Source organism: Neofelis nebulosa, chromosome 1 (genome assembly GCF_028018385.1).
Source record: "Neofelis nebulosa isolate mNeoNeb1 chromosome 1, mNeoNeb1.pri, whole genome shotgun sequence".
NCBI lineage: Eukaryota > Metazoa > Chordata > Mammalia > Carnivora > Felidae > Neofelis > Neofelis nebulosa.
Window position 1 is genome coordinate 218,115,795 of NC_080782.1, and position 23,332 is coordinate 218,139,126.

At 39.3% G+C, this 23,332-nt stretch overlaps 1 protein-coding gene across 1 annotated transcript in view; it reads right to left on the reverse strand.

Annotated features, from left to right (window-relative positions):
• The window catches only part of NUFIP1 (nuclear FMR1 interacting protein 1), a 40,267-nt gene that overhangs the window by 5,925 nt on the left and 11,010 nt on the right, over positions 1–23,332 (reverse strand). The window contains exons 6-8 of the mRNA XM_058684822.1: positions 15,341–15,433; positions 8,922–9,115; positions 467–583 (exon numbers count right to left, since the gene is read on the reverse strand). Coding sequence (XP_058540805.1) covers positions 467–583; positions 8,922–9,115; positions 15,341–15,433 — 404 coding nt within the window. The remainder of the gene's footprint in view (positions 1–466; positions 584–8,921; positions 9,116–15,340; positions 15,434–23,332) is intronic.

Below are 23,332 nucleotides of genomic sequence, written 5' to 3' on the forward strand. Positions count from 1 at the left end.
GGGCTCAAACTCACAAACTGTGAGATCATGACCTGAGCCAAAACCAAGAGTCGGATGCTTAACTGACTGACCTACCCAGGCATCCCTGAATAAACATGTTAAGACAAGTGCTCTTGAGAGTAAAAAAAAAGAAATTAACTTTCTTTGTCGTATCTTTTAGAATTTTCATTTCATTAATGGAATATTTCTCTTTCTCTTTCTCTTTCTCTTCTGTCATTATATTATTTTTGCCTTTTTCTCCCAGGCTAACAATATATTTCCTCGTTTCTCCAGTTTTCCTTTATCCTATGCTAACTTCACTTCTGAATCAGATGAAAAAAGTGAAGATTAAATAAAGGATATACTTGACACATCTTGCCCTCAGAAACACACACATGAAAGGATGCTACTGATGCACAGTATACACCAAATTCAAAAGGCACCAAAACAAAACAAACCGCCTGTAACAACTGAAGCCACAACTTACCTTCTGGCTCACTCTCTGACCCTGAGAGACTGCCATAGCTGCTCATTAGTGAGCACAGGGCTGGTGTTACTTCCTTGGGTATGACAGTACTCTGTGGTTTCTCCTCTTTATCAGACTCTGAAACAGAACAGGAAAGAAGGGAAACAGTCAACCAGAAACATCCACCACCATATTTAAGAAAGCTGACAGCCCCCCACTTCCTCAGATGTTAATAAAAAGGAAGCAATTTCTGATCATTTCCCTAATCTTCCCCAAAAGCAAAATTCAGGAATCCTAAAAATGTCCCTTGGTTTGAAACCTTCATGGTCAAAGAAGCTATCTGCCCCAAAGAGAAGACAGAGGGTCAATGGAAGCTACAAAGAGCTCAGTTACTTACCATGCTTCACAGGTTATGGAATTTGGGCCTTCTCTAAATTAATTATACAGTCTTTGCTATTAATTATTTTACTTCATTTATGCTACTGTGCAAATAATTAATTTCATTAAGGCAGTGGAAAGACCAAGGCCAGAAATTTATTTAACTTCACTAGATTGGGATGGTTGACTGTAAAAATTAGATTTAGGAATAAGTAAACTATGAAAAAAAAATCTACCTCTTTTGTTTTTAAGACTGGTTTTGAGGGCACAAGTAATGTTTAAAACACTTTATACACAAAGGATTACTCAAAGAGTTACACTGAAATGAATTCACCCAAAGTTTTCATTATTTAGAACTTCTAAGAACTTAAGTAAACAAGTTAAACCAGAGAATGGAGCAAGTCTCAAAGAGCCTGCCAAAGGTAAAGTGTTTGATCATAGCCCAGTGAACCTGGCAGTAGCCTCAGGACACTGCCTATTACATGTGTTTTTGGCAGCTCTAAAAGTGTATTCAATCTCTTCTAACCAACCAATAAAAAGAAAGCCTGACTGAAGAATGAAAACAGGAAGTAACCTGCCTATGTAATAATGAACCAGCTCAACCCACAACCAATATGAAATGTTTCAAGACAGCATTTAACATTCACCAAGTCAGCCCAGGGGAAAATGAAACATGCTAGTAGGATATGGGGTATACGTCTATGTGAACATGGAACTACCACCTGCTGGTGTATGAAGTTAAATCCCCTCTCCTCCACCCATCCATACTAATCAGCACCACAGCCCCCAAAACGGCTCCTTGTCAATTTTAAGCTATTTTATTATCTTTTCTCATGAATTAAATAAGGGAAAAGAAAAATACACAGTTTTATATACAAATTACTAGTGGACTAAAGAGAAATCTACAGCAATATTAGTAATGGAGACTGTTCATCTCATTGTTTGAGTGATGAGATGCCAAACTGTATTATTTCCTTCTAAGACCCAAAGAGAGGTACTGAAAAGCACAACACAGTTGACTATAAAGCTCTCTAAAAGCATAAGCTTGTTTAAGTCTCAGGAGGTGTCATATGTTTTCACTATTCATTACAGGTGATGAAATCAAAATTCAGAAAATCTAAATTACTATTCCTTCAGGTAACAAAATTATACAACAGTTGGATCAAATTTAAATCCGGGCTATTTGACTCTAAATCCCAATCTTAATTAGTGGGCTAGAATATCTCCTATAGATACATAAAGTGCTCTTCTTAAAATGAAGCCATCCTACCAAAATGTCTCCATGGACGGGGCACCTGGGTGGCTCAGTCGGTTGAATGTCCGATTCTTGGTTTTGGCTCAGGTCATGACCTCACAGTTTGTGAGTTGGAGCCCTGCATTGGGCTCTGCACTGACAGTGCAGAGCCTGCTTGGGATTCTCTCTGTCCTTCTCTCTCTCTGCCCCTCTGCAGCTTGCTCTCGCTCTCTTTCTCTCAAAAAAAGAAAAATAATAATGATAAAAAACATAAAAAAGTTTTAAAAAATGTCTCTATGGTCAATAATAATGCTAAAATATATCTTCTTCCAGCTATGGTTCCATTTCTCTGTTCCCTGTTCTAGCAAAACTCCAAACAACTACCTGATCTACTTGGAGGTCAACAAGCACAAGTTACAGGGGGGAAAGGGTTCGGCTTTGTTCAGTACTGTATCTTCAGAGCCTAAAACAATACATAAATGTTCAACAAATATTTGAAGAACAAACTGTTGCATGAATGAATAACGACAAGTTCAAAAAAGGCTAACTAGTACAGAACAATAGGGTTAGGAAAAGGTAGAGCCTCAACACAAACCTAGTTCTGTCTGGATTCAAAGCTCTTTTTTTTTTTTTTTTTAAAGTAGTCTCCACAGGGTGGAGCCCAACCTGGGGCTTGAACTCACGACCCTGAGATTAAGACCTGAAATGAACCACCCAGGGGCCCTTCTTTCTTTTCTTTAATAACATGATTCCATTTTTATTTTTAAAAATCATATACACGTGATAAGAAAAACATTACAAGGATATACAACAAAATGTGAGCAGTGGCTGTCTCTGTAAGTTAAGAAAAAGTAGGGTTTGTTTTTTTTTTAATGCTTTTTAGTTTTTTCTGTTTTTATAATCAGAACATAATAGAAAAGCACAGGGAAATAAACCCTGGAGGATAGTGTTTCCTCACAACTCAATTCAAGAAGTGGAGGGCAAGGCTTTGATTGGCCTACATATCACACCTTTTCCTGCCCTTTTTTTTTTTTTTTATAAAAAACTTTGTATTTGAAACAATTTTAGATTTACACAAATGTTGCAAAGATAGTACAAAGAACTTCCACATACTCTTCACCTAGCTTCCCCTACTGTTAACGTCTTACATAACCATGGCACATTTCTCACAGCTACCACATTAACATTGGTATAATACTACCTAATCTACAGATTATATAGTAATTTCACCACTTTTCCTACTTCACCACTAATGCTCTTTTCTTGTTTCAGGATCCAATCCATCATGTCACAATGCCTTTAGTCATTATGACTCCTTATCTGTGTCTTCTCCAAATCTGTGACGATTTGTCAGGATTTCCTGGTCTTTCATGAACTTGAAGATTCTAAAGACTGCTGGTCATTGTAGAAGGCCCCTCAGCTAGGGTCTGCCTGATGTTTTCTGATGATCACACGGAAGCTACGGATTTTGGGCAGTGCCGTTCTCATCACATCATTTCAAGGGTCCATGGCATCAACATCACTTATTACTGGTGACATTAACCTCGATCTCTTGGTGGTCTGACTGGTTTCTCTGCAATAAAGTTACTATTTCTCTCTTTTATTATTCTGTTTTTTCAAATGATTAAGTCCAGCCCACATTCAAGGGAAAGGGAATTAAGCTCCTCCCTCTTAGGTAAGGAATATCAAAGAAACTTGGACATATGTTAAAACCACCACAGTATTATTTTACTAGTAATTAATAAGGGGGAGATATTTTGAAACTATATTAAAGTTTCACATTAAAGTTTTGCCACTAATTTTACCATTCTTCAGTGGGTCTTGCCTGAAACAATTACTGCTGTCGTGTTTTAATGGTAGCTTTCTATTTCCTTCATTTCTCCTACTTTTATCAATTAGAATTTGTCTGTAAAATCTGTTCTTCCTTCCTCATTTTTTATTTCTATCTGTATGGACTCATGGATATTTGTTCTTTGGGTTCTAATCTATTATTCTTTATTTTGTGGGTAGAACTGTTCCCACTTTGGCTCTTGGGAGCATTTTCCAGTTGGTCCCTATATCCTTTGGACACGCCTGCATCCTCACATTTTTCTGAGCACTTTCTTCCCTTCTGGCACTATTAAGGTGCTCTAGGTTCACTTTGTGTCTTCTCTGTCCCAGCTCTACAGTCAATCATTTCTCCAAAAGGCCCTGGTTTCTTCAGTTTGACAATGGCAAAACCACAATATGGATGCCTGGTGAACTCACTACCAGGACTGTCGCATAGTTCGCTGCACTTGAGTACCCTCCCCATGGGTCCACACACGTGAACAATTGCTCCCCGCTTTCGTTCTCCCTCAGGCATGTTTTGGGAATCCATGATATGCAATAACACTTTGAAAAGGGGGATTGTCTTTTTGGCTCTATCAAAACAGTCCTCGACCATGACTTTTCATCTAAAAAAAAAAAAAAAAAAAAGCCATTGTCCCTTGGATCTACCAGCAGTTCAAACGCAGGCATTTTTAGCAGCTGCAAAGAGTGTGCTGAAGGCACTGTACTGGCTGACAAAATTATACTCATGAAAATTCACTCACTTTTTAACAAAAGCAGCCAAAACACCTCTCTAACCCAAAAATGCCAGTATAAAGATAGGAGCAATGAAGATGATAAAATCAAACTTTAAAATGATTACAAAATACCAGCTCAAATAATTTCTCTTACTGTTAAAACCCTAGCAATCCTTTCCTTAGGGTAAACCTCACCTCAATCTCTCACACATACATATCATATGCCCTCTAACCAAAATACATATATATATATATATATAATAATCTTAAATTTATCACTGGACTATGAATTTCTTGAAAGCAGGGAGAAACTTCTCTAAATTACAATCCTGAACAAGCAGAATGTGGGACCTCAAGTAAATCCTTACTGAAATGAAAAGTGGGAAAAAAAATGCCCTCTGTAAGTCTTGCAGACTTTGTAAGTATAAACCCTAGGTGTAAACGCTTCCCATCTGGCTTCTTCCTACAACTTCTTTCTTTACGTGTCTCTCGCCTTCATCCCCCTATTTCCTATAGCCTTTATGAAGCAAAACACAATTACACGCTCTAGCTCCGTGAAGATTTATCGATTATGTACCCTAAAGAAAATGCAGTATGTTGAAAAAGTCACCCTAAAAAATGGAAACCTTGCTTTACAGTTTCCAACTCTCAAAAACAAGTATTAACAACAAGCATTCATGGCAACTGACATGCTAGCTTATTTTCTTATTTTCACATCTACCTTTTAAATGCCAGAAGCCCACCTACCTTAATGTCAGTGTAAAGACTGATGTCCCCCAGTGATTCTATGACAATAGCTATATTTATACTATACGACTGACAACTTGGATCTTTTTTGTTTTGTGGATGCTGAGGCACTTCAGTCGGCGATGCTTGACGCACATCATTGCCCAGCTCTTTTCTTTCTAGCTCAGACAACACTTACTAAAACCACACGTCAGGAAAGCCATAAAACATGTTGTATATATACTTAAACAACAAATAAACATGGTCCCAACGAATGAGGTACCAAAAACAGATTTGCAACAACACCTTGAGAGATGGGTTAGCAGAATATGCAAGGAACTATTAAAAAAAAAAAAAAAATACAGCACCATTAAGGACATCTAGTAACAACAGGCCATATTCAAAACTGATAAACTGGGAGACTCCAAATGATAGGCTTTCCCTGTGTAACAGTATCAATCCCCAGTTAAAGCACCTGCGCAATTAATCAGTGTTCACATCCTGCCAACTATCACAAAAAACACTGGTTTTCTAAGCATGATCTGAAGTCTATAAAGATCCTTAAAAACTGTTCTTGTTTAAGATGTGAATGCTGATGTCTACATAAGGTTCTGAGCCTAAAAAAGGAGAAAAAAAAAAAGTAAAGCATTGAGAAATCTTCATTGTAAAAGTGAAATTAGTGATGAAAACTGCCACCTGAGAGCATGAACAGGGCCATATTATTACAATGATGCCCTGCCAACTATAACCTGGATAATGAGCATGACAACCGATCGTAAGGCGGGCCGGCTCAGGCCCATGGAGAAGGAAGCTGCCTGCAAACAAGTGTAGGACTGACAGATTGGAGAGCAGACATGCTGACAATATCTGGGCATGTGAAAATATGGTACACATAGCTTTTTGTAGCTACAACTGGAGTGAAAAGTTGAAGAACCAATGCTCTAAACATTCTTTTGGAAAATATAAAAGTCCAGAAGAAATCCCAGGTAAAGGATAACATAAATTTAAATGGAATCTCTCCCACAAAATAAAGCTACCCTAATTTGATCATTTTTTTTTTAAATTTCCTTAAAGAACATTATCATAAACTTAAAACTTACTTGTAAGAGTTTTATATTCAAGACTTACATAATCATCTTTGACCCTCAATACAGGTACATTGCTATCTTTGATCCTCAGTATAAGTAAAGGTTTCAACATTTAAACCAAAACAAAATTACTTGAGATCCCTCATTTAACTGCTACTAGGAATCTGACTAAATGCTTTCTACCATGAACATGAAGGTATTTACACTGTTCTCACATCTAAAGTATCTCCTGAGGGGCGCCTGGGTGGCGCAGTCGGTTAAGCGTCCGACTTCAGCCAGGTCACGATCTCGCGGTCCGTGAGTTCGAGCCCCGCGTCAGGCTCTGGGCTGATGGCTCGGAGCCTGGAGCCTGTTTCCGATTCTGTGTCTCCCTCTCTCTCTGCCCCTCCCCCGTTCATGCTCTGTCTCTCTCTGTCCCAAAAATAAATAAAAAACATTAAAAAAAAATAATAATAAAAAAAAATAAAGTATCTCCTGAATACCTAGATACAGGCTTCATAGAGCAAAATATATAATCATCTTTTTGTTGGTATTTCACCAGATCACCACACACTAAAATACTTCTTTAAAAATGAGAAAATAGGGCGCCTGGGTGGCGCAGTCGGTTAAGCGTCCGACTTCAGCCAGGTCACGATCTCGCGGTCCGTGAGTTCGAGCCCCGCGTCAGGCTCTGGGCCGATGGCTCGGAGCCTGGAGCCTGTTTCCGATTCTGTGTCTCCCTCTCTCTCTGCCCCTCCCCCGTTCATGCTCTGTCTCTCTCTGTCCCAAAAATAAATAAAAAACGTTGAAAAAAAAAAAAAAATGAGAAAACAGAAGGGGGTTCTGTCTGGCTCAGTCAATAGAGCATGAGACTCTCGATCTCAGGGTTGTGAGTTTGAACCCCATGTTGGGTGTAGAGATTACTTAAAAAAAGAGAAAGAAAACAGAACTACCCATCTACCAAAGCTAACAGGATGAAGACTATGCAACATTACAAAGTCCTTCAAATGTTCATTTAGAAAAGTGCATGAAGAATTACATAATTTTCAAATCACTAACTTACTAATTTTAACAGTAGTCTTTGTGTTTCAAGTATTTTAATGACATGAAAGTTTATACTTGAATACAGATGGTTTTTATCATCAAGGTCACACACTGTGAATCTGATGAAGTGTGTGTGGGCTCTAATATCTTTGAAGGGAAAAAAATCAGTGTCCAAGAGTAAACAGTCCTGGCCCAGATGTCATCTGCCTTTTCCTTGCTATCAACAAGGATAAAAAGTTGCCTTTTCTAAACTCTCTCCTACATCTCAACTATCCTAGGCTCGTACAATATTTTTTTAGATAAATTCAGACTTCACATTTAGAGGAAGTCTAGTGTCCGGTAGAGTCAGACTGTTAAATTCAAACTTTGGCTCTGGCATTAGCTAGCAGCTGCACTAAGGTAAATTCCTTACCCTGTGTCCCTCAGTTCTAAAATGGAAGTAGCAACAGTACCTATGCATTAGAAAAGGTTTGCGATGAGAAAAAGAGTTAACACGTACAAAGCACATAGAGCACAGTTAAGTACTTTACTCCATAAGTATTAGTTGGTGTTAAAATAATTACTATCATTCTAACTAAATTCTATCTTATTCTTAGCCCAATACTCTCTTATACCAAGATCCCTTCCATCCTGATTCAGTCACTGAATGAGTGAGCCCATCTCTTGCCATCCATAAGTTTAATAATTTGCCATGTGATTATCACAGAAGCCATTGTCTTCCAAGCGGAACAGAGCTTGCTAGCAAACTTATAATGTAAAACCAATCCACTCACTAATAACACTCCTTTGCAGAAGAGAACACACATACATTATTGGAAGGAAAGATGGCAGAAGTATTTACACCTACATTTTTGTTTTTCAAGACACTTACATCTACATTTTTATTTTTCAGAAGGGAAAATGGAGCCTCAGAGGCTGGAGGGTATCTCTATGTGGTTAGCAGCATTCTGGTCCTTTAATTTTTCAACTTATTAAGCAAGAATAAGGGAATTTAAGGCTAATATAAATATATTCTATGGGCTGAGGAAGAACAGTATCAAATACAATGAAATAATATCATTTACCCAAAGAGATTACGTTCACGCTTAGCTGCATAAATAATACTGGCTTCCGCTGGAATTACCCACTTCACTGGTGGGCGAAAAATTAACATAACTGAAAGATTTTGAATCTATAGCATTAACACATTCAGAACAATCTTAAGAAAGTTCCCAAGATTACACCATACTATGAAAATTATCCAATAAATACAACCTTCCTTTCATATCTGTCTGCCTCATGCACCCACTCCCCAAGATTCAGAAAAAATGACCTGAAATGAGGGTTTTGACAAGACACTCCCATTACAAAGAAAAAGAAAAGCATCATTCTACTTTTGTACATATTTGCCATTAGACTCTTCACAAATAACACTGTGAAGAATCAAGTTCAGCACCATGGCCTGTAAGCTTATCAACATGCTGCTTTCCTGTTTAGCTTACCAGAGTCCGTGTTTACCAAAACACCCAGAGGGTCTGCATTTGCCTTGGGCGGATCTTCAGGCTTCGAATCACGCAAGCTACTACCAGATCCAGTGGCTGCTGTCTGTCCAACACAGTCATTTTTCCATTTGTGATACCTGCCAGGACTTCTGATCTTTGCCATATGTGAATGTCTGGACATCCCTTTCATCTTGCTGGAGTGAGAAAAATGCAATTCTTAATATAAAAGGCACTGACCCCCCAAGAAAAAGAAAAAAAATTTTTTTTTGAGAGAGACCACAAGAAAGCACCAGTGGGGGAAGGGCAGAGAGAGAGAGAAAGAGAGAATCTCAAGCAGGCTCCTGCCCAGTGGGGAGCCCAATGCAGAGCTCGATCTCAGGGCCATGAAATTATGACCTGAGCCAAAACCAAGAGTCTGACGCTTAACACACTGAGCCACCCAGGTGCCCTCCTCCCAAGAAAAATTTAAAGGAGAGTACTGAATGCAAAAGAAACCTAGCCACCAAATCAATCATTCATTTGTATCCTACTACATTCAAGAGATAAAAGAAAGAAACTCAATGGCTTCCAAGGATAGAGAACTTTATGGCAGAACTTTAATAAAATAACACACGACAATAAATACCACTTTATGAATTCCAAGGTGCACATTTCCTCCCGTATTTTAACCCCTCTGAAAATGGTCTATGTTGTATGATCAACAGGAGGTGAATTTAACTGGCAGAATTTTCATTCTGATTGTGCATAAAAGTGTTTCTTAAACTTACAAAGTGTGTTAACTCTTGTCTAGTCATTCTACAGGTGTCTTAAAGTTTCTGACGCACTTACAAATATGCTGCCTTGTTTGATCTTCATGACAGCTCTTTGAAATTGGCTAGACAGGTACTACTCTCTTCACTTTGCTTAAAGATCATAAACTGAGCACAGTTTTACAGCTATCTCAAATCAAGTGCCCTCTCAATGACTACAATTACTCCTCTTAGAAGGAAAAACAGTGCTTACACAAGCATATTCTAATGTAAGCTATGTATAGGGAAAAATTTCAAAAAAAGGTTTGTTACACATTCTCAATAGAAAATACAAAGTATCCTTTGGTGGGGATGAATTTTCACAAAAATACATTTTTTTTTTCTAATTTGTCATTTACCAGAATTCTTTGTTTTGTTTGTTTGTTTTTCATTAATAATGGAGGCTGCAATTAGGAATATAGAAATTAGAAATCTGGGTTCAAATCCCAATTTTGCCACTTACTAGCTGTGCCTCTTGGACAATATTAATGTCCCTGAGTCTGCTTAATGCCTTGTTTGTAGACAGGGAATCACAGACACATAGAATTAATATAAAGTGCCACAGTGAGCCCTTAATAAACGGTAGTTATTACCGTAACATTTTCTAAATAACTTGCTAAGCCAACATATTCGGTTAATATTTCTGTAATCCAAAGGTTCTTAATTCTTTTAGGGTCACCATAATCCTTACAAAGTCTCATTCCAAAAAATCATATATAGGCTCCAAATTTTGCAGAAAACCATGGACCGATTTCTAATGTGCAACCGCATACGTCAGGCCTCAACAGTTTCATCACAGGTAAAACAAGTTAAGAGTCTTGCCTCTGGCTCACAGTCCCCATGAGGATGATGAAGAAATGCCACTTTCCATAGGCTCCCATTCACAGAAGCCTTCCCTGTATTCTGCTCCTACAGCACCTCACCACAGAGGACTTCTAAATGATCATTTTTTAGGTATTCAGTAATAAGCAATGAATTAGAATGACCTTTTTTTTAAGATTTTTTTTTCCAGTAATCTCTATACCCAACATGGGGTTCGAACTCACAACCCCAAGATCAAGAGTCTCATGATCTACTGACTGAGCCAGCCAAGTGCCCCTGGAATGACCTTTAACTGATGAGATCAGTAAGACTTCACTGAAAAGTGATGTATCTGGAAGTTGCACTGGCCCACCTTTGAGGGAGTAGTTCCTTTACACAGTTGCCTAACAATCATTTACAGGGAAAAGTTTAGGGGCGCCTGGGTGGCTCAGTTGGTTGAGCATCTGAGTTCAGCTCAGGTCGTGATCTCACAGTTGGCGAGTTCAAGCCCATCGAGCTCGCTGCTGTCAGTGCAGAGCCTGCTTGGGATCCCCTGTCCCCCTCTCTCTGTACCTCCCCCACTTGCACTCTCTCAAAAAGTAAATAAAACATTAAACATAGATAAATAAATAAAATAAAAAGTTTATTTAATCAACACTTTAAAACACTTAAAGTATAACATAAGTTAAAGTGTAGATGCACATGAAGTGGAGAGATAAAGGAACAATTACAACTAAAAAGCTAATAGAGGGGGAGCAGAATATTAACAAATTATTCAATTATTCCAAAAGGAGGCAAGGAAGGAAACAACAACAAAAAAAACAGGACATATAACAAAAAAAATTAGGGCGACTGGGTGGCTCAGTCAGTTAAGTGTCCAACTCTTGATTTCAGCTCAGGTCTCGATCCCAGCCAAGGTTGTGGGATCGAGCCCCTCATCAGGCTCTGCGCTGAGGATGGAGTCTCCACTTATGATTCTCTCTCTCTCTCCCTCTGCCCCACTCTCCCACTTGCATACTGTCTCTCTCTCTCTCTCTCTCTCTCTCTCTCTCTCTCTCTCTCAAAAAAAAAAAAAGGAGAAAAAAAAAAAGGATACAAAAAGAAAGGCAAAGAAAAACCTTTTCAGACACACAAAAGCTGAAAGAAGTCACCTCCAGCGGTTCTTTACTACAAGAAATGTCAAAGAAAGTGTTTTAGCAAAAGGAAAATGCTATTAGACGAAAAGATGGATCACCATTAAAGAATGAAGAGTACCAGAAATGGTAAATATGTAGGTACCCCAGCCATCAGCCAGGCTAGATCAGCCATCAGCCTACCAAACCCCAGCTGTGACTGAACTTTGTCAAGATCTAACTGAACCCCAACTGACTCCAGATATCTGAGCGATTAATACTTGCTATTTTACTGGGGGGAAAAAAGGACACTCATTAAGAGAGTAAAAAGGCAAGTCATAAGTTGTGAGGGTATATTTGCATATATACACTCTACTCAAAATAGGATTTGTATCTAAGTAAATAACTCCTACAAATCAAGAAAAGCAACCCAATTAAAAACTGGTTGAAACTTGAACTGGCACTTCACAAGAAAATAGCAAAATTGGGGCGCCTGGGTGGCTCAGTCGGTTAAGCGTCGGACTTCAGCTCAGGTCACGATCTCGCGGTCCGTGAGTTCGAGCCCCACATCGGGCTCTGGGCTAATGGCTCAGAGCCTAGAGCCTGCTTCCGATTCTGTGCCTCCCTCTCTCTCTGCCCCTCCCCCGTTCATGCTCTGTCTCTCTCTGTCTCAAAAATAAATAAACGTTAAAAAAAAAAAAAATTTAATAAAAATAGAAAATAGCAAGATGGCTGATAAGCAAATAAAAAGGTGTCCAACATCAGCAGCACCTGGGTGGTTTGGTCAGTTGAACGTCCAACTTTTGATCTGGGCTCAGGTCACGATCCAAGGGTTGTGGAACTGAGCCCTGTATCAGGCTCTGCACTGAGCATGGAGCCTGCTTGAGATTCTCTCTCCCCACCCCACCCCTCTTCCCTGCTCATGCACTCTTGCTCTCTCTCTCTACCTAAAATAAAAATGGTGGGGGGAGGGGGGGTGCCTGAGTGGCTCAGTCAGTTAAGCATCCAGACTCTTGATTCTCGCTCACTCACGGTTTGTGAGTTCAAGCCCCGTGTCGGTCTCTGCACAGCCAGCAGGGAGTCTGCTTGGGATTCTCTCTCCAACCCCTCTCCGCCCCTCCCCTACTCACACTCTCTCAAAATAAATCAATTTTTAAAAATAAAAAGTAAAATAAAATAAAAATAAAAATAGGGGCAACATGGGTGGCTCAGTTGGTTAGGCATCTGACTTGATTTCGACTCAGGTCATGATCTCATGGTTCACTGGATTGAGCCCATGTCAGGCTCCATGCTAACAGCATGAAAGCCTGCTTGGGATTCTCTCTGTCTCTCTGTCTCTCTCTCTGTCTCTCTCTGTCTCTCTCTCTCTCTGCCCCTCTGCCACTCACACACACTCTCTCTTGCTCTGTCCCGCTCAAAATAAACTTTAAAAAATTTTTTCTTAACTTTTAAAAAAGGTGTCCCACATCATTAGTCAAGAGAGAAATGGTATGACATGAGGAAAAGGCATAACTAAGCATTAGTCAGGAAACAAGGGCAATTAGATACACAATCAGTACGAGTGTAAATTGGTACAACCATTGTGGAAAACTGTTCGGCTTTACCTATCAAAGCTAAACATACAGATGCCCAATGATCCAGCATATATATGACCAGTGAAAATGAGTACTTATGTTCCCAAAAGACATGTAAAGGAATGTTCGGGGTGCCTGGCTCAGTTGGTTAAGTCTGACTTCCACTCAGGTCATAATCTCACAGTTTGTGAGTTTGAGCCCTGCGTTGGGCTCTGCACTGACCGTGCAAAGCATGCTTGGGATTTTCTCTCTCTCAAAATAAATAAACTTTAAAAAAAAAAGAAAAGGATGTTCATTAGTAACAGCTTATTCATAATAATCCACACTGGAAAAAACCCTAATGTCCAACAGTAGAATGGATATTCTTACAAATGAGTTCTACACAAGAATGAACAGTTTACAGCTACACATGAAATGAATGAATAGCACAAAATAATTCTGAACCATAGAAATCTTACACCAAAGAATATATATTATATGATTTTTATATAAGGTTCCAAGAGCAGGCAAAATAAATCTGTGATGACAGAAATCAGAAGAGAGGTCATCTTTGCGGAGAGGCATCGAACTAGGGAGAGCTTAAGAGAGATTTATGAGGCGAAGACATTTTGTATATTAATCTGTGTGGAGGTTGCACGGATGTATAGGTGTATGTGTGCATGTGTATAAACCCGAGTTGTACACTTGAGATTTACAGATTTTGTTTATATTAAAAATAAACTTTAGCAAAAAAATAAAATGGAGACAATTTTTTTTTTAATTTTTTTTTTTAATGTTTATTATTTTTGAGAGAGAGACAGAGAGCAGCAGGGAAGGGGCAGAGAGAGGGGGAGACACAGGATCGGAAGCAGGCTCCGGGCTCCAAACTGTTAGCACACAGCCTGACGCAGGGCTCGAACTCACTGACCGCGAGATCATGACCTGAGCTATAGTCAGCGGTCCAACCGACCGAGCCACCCAGGGGCCCCAAAATGGAAACAATTTTGAACAAACTTCTATGAAGGTGAGGGACTGGGGAAAACAGGGCGTCTCAGAGGCCGCTGGTGGGAGAGCAAGCTATGACAGTTATTTGGCAGTTAACCATTAATACTGCAAATACACATTTTATCTTTTGACTCAGCAAATCCACTTCTAGGAATCCATCCTTAGAAATATTTGTACATGTGTAAAATGTATGTGCAGGCCAAGCATGGCATATTTTTATTCGTAAAAGATTGGTAAAAACTTAAGTACCTGTCAACGGGAAATTAGTTTTAGAAAAGAAAAAAAAAAAAACAAAAAAACCCTGTGGGTTACCCTTAGGGTTCTATACATCCTTGAAGAATGAGGAGGCTTGTTATTTATTAATATGGGACAATCTCCAAATATATCATTTGGCTAAAAAAGCAAGATATAGAAATAGTGTCAAAAAAGGAGAAAGTAAAAAAAAAGACTACTATCTTATGTGCTATATGAAGTATCTCTGGAAGGAAAAATGGGTTGTCTCTGAGAAGGACAACTGTTTAGCTAGGAGACAAAGACAGAAAATACTTATTAACGAGTCTTTGTGAAAACCACGCGAATATGGGGTATTATCTGTTTAAAAATATAATTTAAAGAAATCCTGGGGGCGCCTGGGTGGCTCAGTTGGTTAAGCGTCCGACTTCAGCTCAGGTCACGATCTCGCGGTCCGTGAGTTCGAGCCCCGCGTCGGGCTCTGGGCTGATGGCTCGGAGCCTGGAGCCTGTTTCTGATTCTGTGTCTCCCTCTCTCTCTGCCCCTCCCCCGTTCATGCTCTGTCTCTCTCTGTCCCAAAAATAAATAAAAAAACGTTGAAAAAAACAAATTAAAAAATAAATAAATAAAATAAGCATTGAGTTGGGGTGCCTGGGTGGCTCAGTCTGTTGAGCCCCCGACTCTTGATTTTGGCACAGGTTATGACCTCATGGTTTGTGAGTTCAAGCCCCGTGTCTGGCTCTGTACTGAGAGCATGGAGTCTGCTTGGGATTCTCTCCTCCCCCTGCCCCTCCCTGGCTTGTGCACATGTGGGCACGCTCTCTCTCTCAAAATAAAGAAATAAACATTTAAAAAAATAAAATAAAATAAAATAAAATAAAATAAAATAAAATAAGCATTGAGAATGCAAGCGATTTTAAGGAACTTACCCATACTGTGTTGTTGTCAAAACTGCTCCTCTCTTTTCCTTTTCAAGTTTTAATTTTTTCTTTCTTTCAATATTGGCCAGAGTAGGGTAGTTTCTAGAAAACAATAAAAATCAATTATAAAAGGGCTTTTAGAGTACAAATTTAATTATCTAATCAAGCAATTACTGCATTTAGCAATTTCTGTTTATTTAATAACTAATACAATAAATCATTTTAAACCTTTAATTCTTTCTAGAATTTTTTAAGGGAAAAAAAGTAGACTGTGACAATGCTACTCAAGTAGACCAGCTGTCAGTCCACAAACTGTCACCAGTCAATGAGTAGATAAGGAGCTTATACTAGAATGTGAATTAAATATATCATAAAATGTGCTCAAACTGATATAGTTCATTTATTTGCCATTTATCCATAAATACTATTTAAAAAATGTAAGTCTATGCAATTACTTATGCAAATACATACTAGGTACACCCAAAGTTACCAAAACGAGGAAGAAACAGTTCTCAAAAAAAGATAAGAAAAGCACACAAATAGCTATTACAAAGGGCAAAATATAATAAAAGTACCCCAAAGAGGTACAAAGACTGGGTGGGAGGAAATGATCATATCCAGCAGGAGAAATCCAGAAGAAAGATGAAAGAAATTAGTCTTACATGGTGTTAATAAACAGAAATCAGATGGAAAAGCTTCAGTGTTCTAAGCAGAATAAACAATACAAACAAACCAAAGCCTCAGAAGGTGTGCAAGATATCCAGGGAATGGCAAGTGGTTCATTTTGTACGAAACAGTTACAAGCAATCAGACAGAAAGGGAGGCTGAGGCCATTAAATGTGCCTTGAAACCAGACTAGAAAGTTTATATTTATTTCAGTGACAATAGGGAGCCACTGAAAGTTATGAACAGGGAGAGCTCTGTGTAAGGCAGTGATTAAGATTAAATCTGACAGCAATGTGCAAGATGAATTGCTCTGACAAAGCTTTCTTTGTCCCTTGGCACAGTTGTGTGGAGATGCAAACTCTGGTGGTGAGGGGAACAGATCTTAGGAGTATAAAAAAAGCACAGACAGAGGGGGAACACAGCTCTCTACCACTCAGCTTGGCTGGTCATCAGAGTAAGTATTTTAAGAAATATCAACAAATTGTGTTCTGCCATTGTTTCTAGGACATTGTTTCCACCCCAACTTCCCTTTTTTTTTTTTTTTTTTTTTGTTTTTTAACACCTGCATCACTGATTTGAATGGCACAGACAACATGAAGCCTTTGGGTTGGCCACAATGGAAGATAAGAATGGAAATGACATTGAGTAAGTGGTGAAATAATCAGAAAAAAGGCAATGAATTTCAATGAGGACCGTGCAAAGCAATCTATTCAGCCAAGGAAAGTAAACGCCATAAATAAAAGATGATGAATGTACAAGCTATAAATAAACATAAGAGGAGAAGATCAAGGTCATAGGAGACAAAAATCTGACAGCCAGTCAGCACCATATGACTGGACTTTTGGAAAGCAAACATAATCTAAGGTTATGTGAAATGGAGTCTGGCATACGTACAAGTGTGAAATCTTCCTCTCATGATATTCAAAAGTGGTCAGAAACTCTCAGGGCACTGTGTTCAGTTTTGTGCCCCTACACTGAAGAGGAATGTTGAGGAAAAATAAAACTTGGAAGGGATTCAGAAGAGATTCAAAGATGATTAACAAGATGAAAAAGAAAACCTCTGAAGAAAGATGAAAGGACCTGGAACTATTTGCAGCCTTTAAAAGAGGAAGAAAAATGACAATAAACGCTCTGACAGGAAGGATGGCAGCCAGCTGGTCCCAATCTGAAGACAGAAACACGCAGACGCAGAAATGGTGAGAAAAACGGTGATGACGTTCGCAGGCCCCACAGTGTCTAGGCAAGTGACTCACAGCCACTCAACACCCTTCACATCTCCGAAATTCACTTCTTCGTACTACGAATGTTTCTTCAACACTTTTCTTCTGAGTACTGCAGACCCTGACCATGTTGAGCCATACGCCAAGCACTAAAGACTTGGTGCTACAGTGGGCCACGAACAAGCAAACAGAGGCTACCTACGTGCTTCCCAAAGGTAAAGAATGTAAATGTGACAGCAAGGGGATTTTAGGTGAGATCTAAGAAAGAACTCCTTAAGACATCAAGGAGGTTGTGCAAACTCCGATGGTGGAAGTCTTTTAAAACAGCTCACTTTGCCTCTAGCCGATACTAAAGTAACACTTTCCTAAAGGTAAGGGCTCTTTTAATATCCCTTGAAAAGCTACAAGATGCCATTTTTCAGTGCTTGAGTTAATAAAACCCTCTTCCAAATTTATGCCATTCCTATTTACACAGCACCCGAAGACTAAAAACTAGGAAAAGCAAGGGCACTAGAAAGCAAATTATCCAAAAAAAAGGAAAACCAGAAACACAAGACCTTGTTACATATAGAGCAACATTAATACTGAAACACAAGAATAAGGAAGAGTTTGCAGCTTTGATTAAAAAAGCCATATGCCCTTTTTCCTTCTCCTCCTTCTTTCCTGTCTTCCCTACTCTGTCTTCCCCTTGCCTCAGCCTTTAGCCTGCAGTGATGATCCTTAAGCACTGAGGTCGATAAATGGTCAAAACTATGCCAACCGTGATCTCGGCACACATCATTCCGGTCACACTCTGACTCTTTCCTTCTCAAATCACCACCCATTTGTTGACTTTTCCCCTAAGCTTATTCTCTATATAAACACAATCCCTCTTTACTGGCACTGACCCACAACTGCTTCCACACAAGCCATACTACTGTATTTTTATTTCAAAGTCTTTCTGGACTTCAAAACGACGTAGCATGTTTTAGAAGCAGACCCCCTCTGTTGGAATTCTGAAAGAATTGGGGTTACAACTTAAAAGAATTTCCTCAGCACCACAGTAACTAGTGAAACATGTATCACATGACTACTCCACCTAGTGGACTCCCTGTCTACTGTGAAATACGTTTCAACGTTTCTAGCAAACTTCCACCGCTGCTTTCAGATAGATTCTGTGTTCTAGAATGCCAAATCACAGCATTTATACCTCAAAGGTCAGGAATTAAGAAAGAATTGCTTCTGGCAGGGTGGGTTGCAGACTATTAGCAGAAAGCCTTAAAGTTGTTTTTTATTTTGAGAGACAGTGTGTGCAGCATGCGCGTGCAAGCAGGGGAGGGGCAGAGAGAGAAGGAGAGAGAGCATCCCAGGCAGGCTCCACACTGTCAGCAGAGCCTAACGTGGGACTCGATCCCATGAACCGGGAGATCATGACCCGAGCCGAAATCAAGAATTTGACACTCCACCGACTGAGCCACCCACACACCCCAGAAAGCCTTAAAGTTTTTAAACACAGTGGGCATCTCCAAGTTTGGCTGGATAAAGGAATAAACGTAAAGATGTACTTCCTTTAAAGATAAACCAAATCTTTAGCATTCTCTTCCAACTCTAAAATTCTTACTGTATGAAAATCTTTTACGTTTTTTAACATAGCAATTACATAAAGGCTTTACCTTCCCTGTATGTCAAAGAATACAATGCCTTCCTCAGAGAAAAGGTAGCACTCAAAAGATAAAATTCAAGACATACAGATTATTCTGCCACATTGATGTGAAATTTATTCTTTTTAGGCCTTCAAATAACATTTTTTAATAGAGAATGATAGAATTTTAAAACGTAAATATATTTTTATAATTGGTTTTTATAAAAACTGCTAGTGGAAAGAATATTCACATATTCTTAAGAGATCTATCAAATGTACCAAAAAAGAAATGTTTCCCATGCTTTTTATTAATAAAGTACACTCAGAGAAACAATGTATGAATATTTTCAGAGAAAGAACTTGAGGAACAAGATATGGAATAACCTCAGACGAATCAGCAAGTGCGAAGGGATCGTCTCAGAGCACTTGATTCTATTTTTTAATGTTTTTATTTATTTTTGCAACAGAGAGAGACAGAGCATGAGCAGGGGAGGGGCAGAGAGAGAGGGAGACACAGAATCGGAAGCAGGCTCCCGGCTCTGAGCTGTCAGCACAGAGCCCGACGCGGGGCTCGAACCCACAGACTGTGAGATCGTGACCTGAGCCGAAGTCGGACGCTTAACCGACTGAGACACCCAGGCGCCCCACAGAGCACTTTATTAATAAGGCAACATCACAGGTATAAACTTCATCCCAAGTTGTCATCCTCACCCAATATCCTCATTCTCTTTCAACATCTCTAAATTTCACAAATCTGTAACTTCATTTATTCACTCCACAGGTTTACCCATTCCTTTCCCAAGGCATTTCTGTCCACTGTCATGGGATACTTTCAGCCTACATTCTAAAAACTAGAACTATACTCTATCCCCTCTGCCCCCACCTATCTTACATAAAAATCATCACCAATAAGCATATTAAACACTTGCTCAAGTCCATCCTTTAGTCAGGAGAGAGCTGCTTCCAAATACCACTTAAGAGGTTTGAAATTAAAAAAAAAAAAAAAAAAAAGAGTTTTGAAATTCAAGGAGCTTTAAACTTGGCCACCAAGCACCGAGGCCAACACTACGAACTGCCTGTTCTCCCCTCTTCCCTAACAATTTCATTTGGGGATGCTCCACCAACTCTGTCGTCACTAAAAGTGGTCAAGCAACCCACTTATAGCCAATGAGAGCTACGTGGGAGTCTCTTGGTCGGGTCTAAAAACAGAGCTAGTGTTCTGCCAATGAAAAGAGGCAAACTCAGCTTTGTGTGTCTTTTGCCTTTTTCTTGTCGTCTTGCCTAGAATGAGGGCTTAATATTTGGATATGCAGGAACCTTCCAGCGGACATGAAGAAAGCCACCAACTAAGGAGCAACAAGCAAGAAAATGTGCCTGATGGTGCTGCTAAGCAGCAGTAGCCCCAGACTTTTTTTTCCACTTGGGAAAAACAGACCTCTTTGTGCTAAGCTAAGATAGTAAGGTTGCTGATCCATTTACTGAAACAGGATCCTAACTGATGTAATCACCAGTGCATCCTAGCCATCCTCTTTGATCCGAATGCTGTCCGTGCCCAACTAGGCATATCTGGATTTAAAAACTCACCTCCTAAAAGCAGTTCCTTATAAAGTTAAACATACGCTTCTTATAAAGTTATACATACGCTTATCCTATGACAAATCAATCCCACTCTCAGGTATTTACCCGAGTCAAAAAAAAAAAAAAAAAAGTCTAAACAAAACCAATACCTGTACATCAATGTTTACAAAAGCTTTACTCATAATTGCCAAATACTGGTAACATCCCAATGTCCCTCAGTTGAGAAGTAAATGAACAAATTGTGGTACATCCATACAGTGGAACAGCACAGCAATAGAAAGGGATGAACCACTACCACATACAACAATATAAATGAATCTCAAAGGCACTGTGCTAATAAGCAAGAGTCAGACTCAAAAAGTCACACACCGTATGATTCCATCGACACGATATTCTGCAAAGGCACAAACACATCAACGGGAAACGTATCAGTGGTTGTCAGGGGCTAGAGCTGGGCTAGAAGTTGACCACATCAGGCATGAGGGGATGTGGGGGGATAATGGAATAGTTCTATACCTTGACTGCGGTGGTGATCACGCAACTACATACATCTGTCAGAACTATGCATTAAAAAGGATGAATTTCACTGTGTAGACAACATACCTTAAAATAAAGGGGGAGGAGAGGTGAGCGGGCACTATACCTCCTATAAGAAGTTTTGTACAACAAATTAGTAACCCTGCCTGCCTTCCAAAGATTCCAAGTACACCTTAACCAGTCATTATTATCCCTACATGGCTAAAATTCAGCCTTTACTTGCCTGTGGTCTCATGGCCACCTCACATATATTTATCTTAGAGCTCATATTAGGTTAAGAGTCTGAAAGGCAAGTGTCTACTGCTTTAAGTTTTTGGTGACCTCAGCCACATACAATGTTTGCCTTTTGAAATACTGAATGTTTCTAATTTTTAAGCTAACCGATTGTCAAGAAGTTAGTCAAACGTACGTTAACATAAATTCAAAGGGTACTAGGATTTCTTGCTACCATTAGAAAGTCAAACTAGCCTTCTACTAGGGATTTTACACAGGCTACCTAAGCTGGTTTTCATCTTCAAAGGCTAAAGCATTTTTTACACAAAACCACAAGGGGGCATAGTTCATATGCATGTGGGGAAGCTACTTTAGAAAAGAAATGCATTCAGACACACATCAATTTGGCTGGTCTAGTGATGGTCTGTCCTATGTGGTGAGAATTTAATGTTCAAAACCACAGCAGTTTAAGTACTATTAGCTATTATTACTGGCTTCCAACCACAATTATTAATCAGATCAACACATTTCTGCCCAATTTCTTTAAAAACGACAAAGGTAAAAAAATAAATAAATAAATAAAAACGACAAAGGTATGGTTTAAAACAGGAATTAAAAATATGAATCTCGGGGCGCCTGGGTGGCGCAGTCGGTTAAGCATCCGACTTCAGCCAGGTCACGATCTCGCGGTCTGTGAGTTCGAGCCCCACGTCAGGCTCTGGGCTGATGGCTCAGAGCCTGGAGCCTGTTTCCGATTCTGTGTCTCCCTCTCTCTCTGCCCCTCCCCCGTTCATGCTCTGTCTCTCTCGTCCCAAAAATAAATAAAAAACGTTGAAAAAAAAAAAATTTAAAAAAAAAAAAAAAATGAATCTCAGCAAAATTTCTACAAACACTTGGATATACCATAAGAGAATTACACCCATAATAAAAACATTTTCCAGTCCCATAAACACATACCAACATTTACAAACATCCCTTAGATCTATGGCACCAGGAGGTAAAACAGCCACATATTTATATTTCTAAAGACTATAATTTAGTTTTTTTTTTTAAAAAGACACATATGCAAAGAAGTTCATTAATAGGATCATAAGGGACATCTGTATTAAAGTGGCAGACAGAAAAGAAGGACAAGATAGTCCTCTAGCCAGATGGGGGGGGGAAAAAGCCCTCAAGAGGTAGGATTTAGCTGGTCTAAGGGCAAAACTCAAAGATAGAGTAGGTAAGATTTTTCTAAAAGTAACCGCATGAGCAAAACTGAAGCTGAAAGGGCAGAAAACCTGTTTGGGAGACACTTAGTAACAGGTCTTGCCGGGACAAAGAGCTCCTAGGAGCAAGAAATGTGGAAATAATCAGAAAATGCATGTTAAGCCCACATTACAGAATCCTGACTGCCACTTTTAAGGAGCTGTTTTTACTGGCATCTTTGTTGGCTAAACTAAATAAAATTAGTTTAACAAATTTATTGAAATTTTATTCTACATAGTCACCTATATAACCAAGAAATGTATGCCTATTGAACATCTAATTTTGCACAACAAGGAACAAATACTAAGAACATGACCCAGCCTTCTCATCAGTTAAGTCAGTTCCTTGCAGAGAACACTTCAACTGTGTGATTTTCTTGAACAGCGCTCAGCACCTGAGCCAGAGCTGACATTTTTGCCAGGTGGCTACAACGAAGGATGAAGGAATAAGGAGCTGAGATATTAACCAGAGGAGCTGAAGCGAAGGGAAGACAGAGAGGATGATGGAAGAAGAAAGTAAAAGGGGTAAGGGATGGGAGGTCTCAACTAGTCCCAGACCAGGCAGAGGTAACAGAGCTGGACAGAATGGAGGTTATGATCAAAGAGGAGTATGCCCAGGGGAGCCTGGCTGGCTCAGTCAGTAGAGCATGTGACTCCTGATTTGGGGGTTGTGAGTTCAAGCCCTACATTGGGTGTAGAGATTACTTAAAAAAAAAAAAAAAAAAAAAAAAAAAAACACTTTAAAAAAATTAGAAAAGAGGAGTATGCCCAACTTTAAGATTTTCAGGACAAAAAGTCCAGAGAATGACCACAAAAGAGGCTAAAATTGCATGCACAGAGGTGAAGGACACTGGAAATCCAAATATGAAAAGGTACTGAATGAACTATTACAATCTGAGTCTCAAAAAGTCAGGGGAAT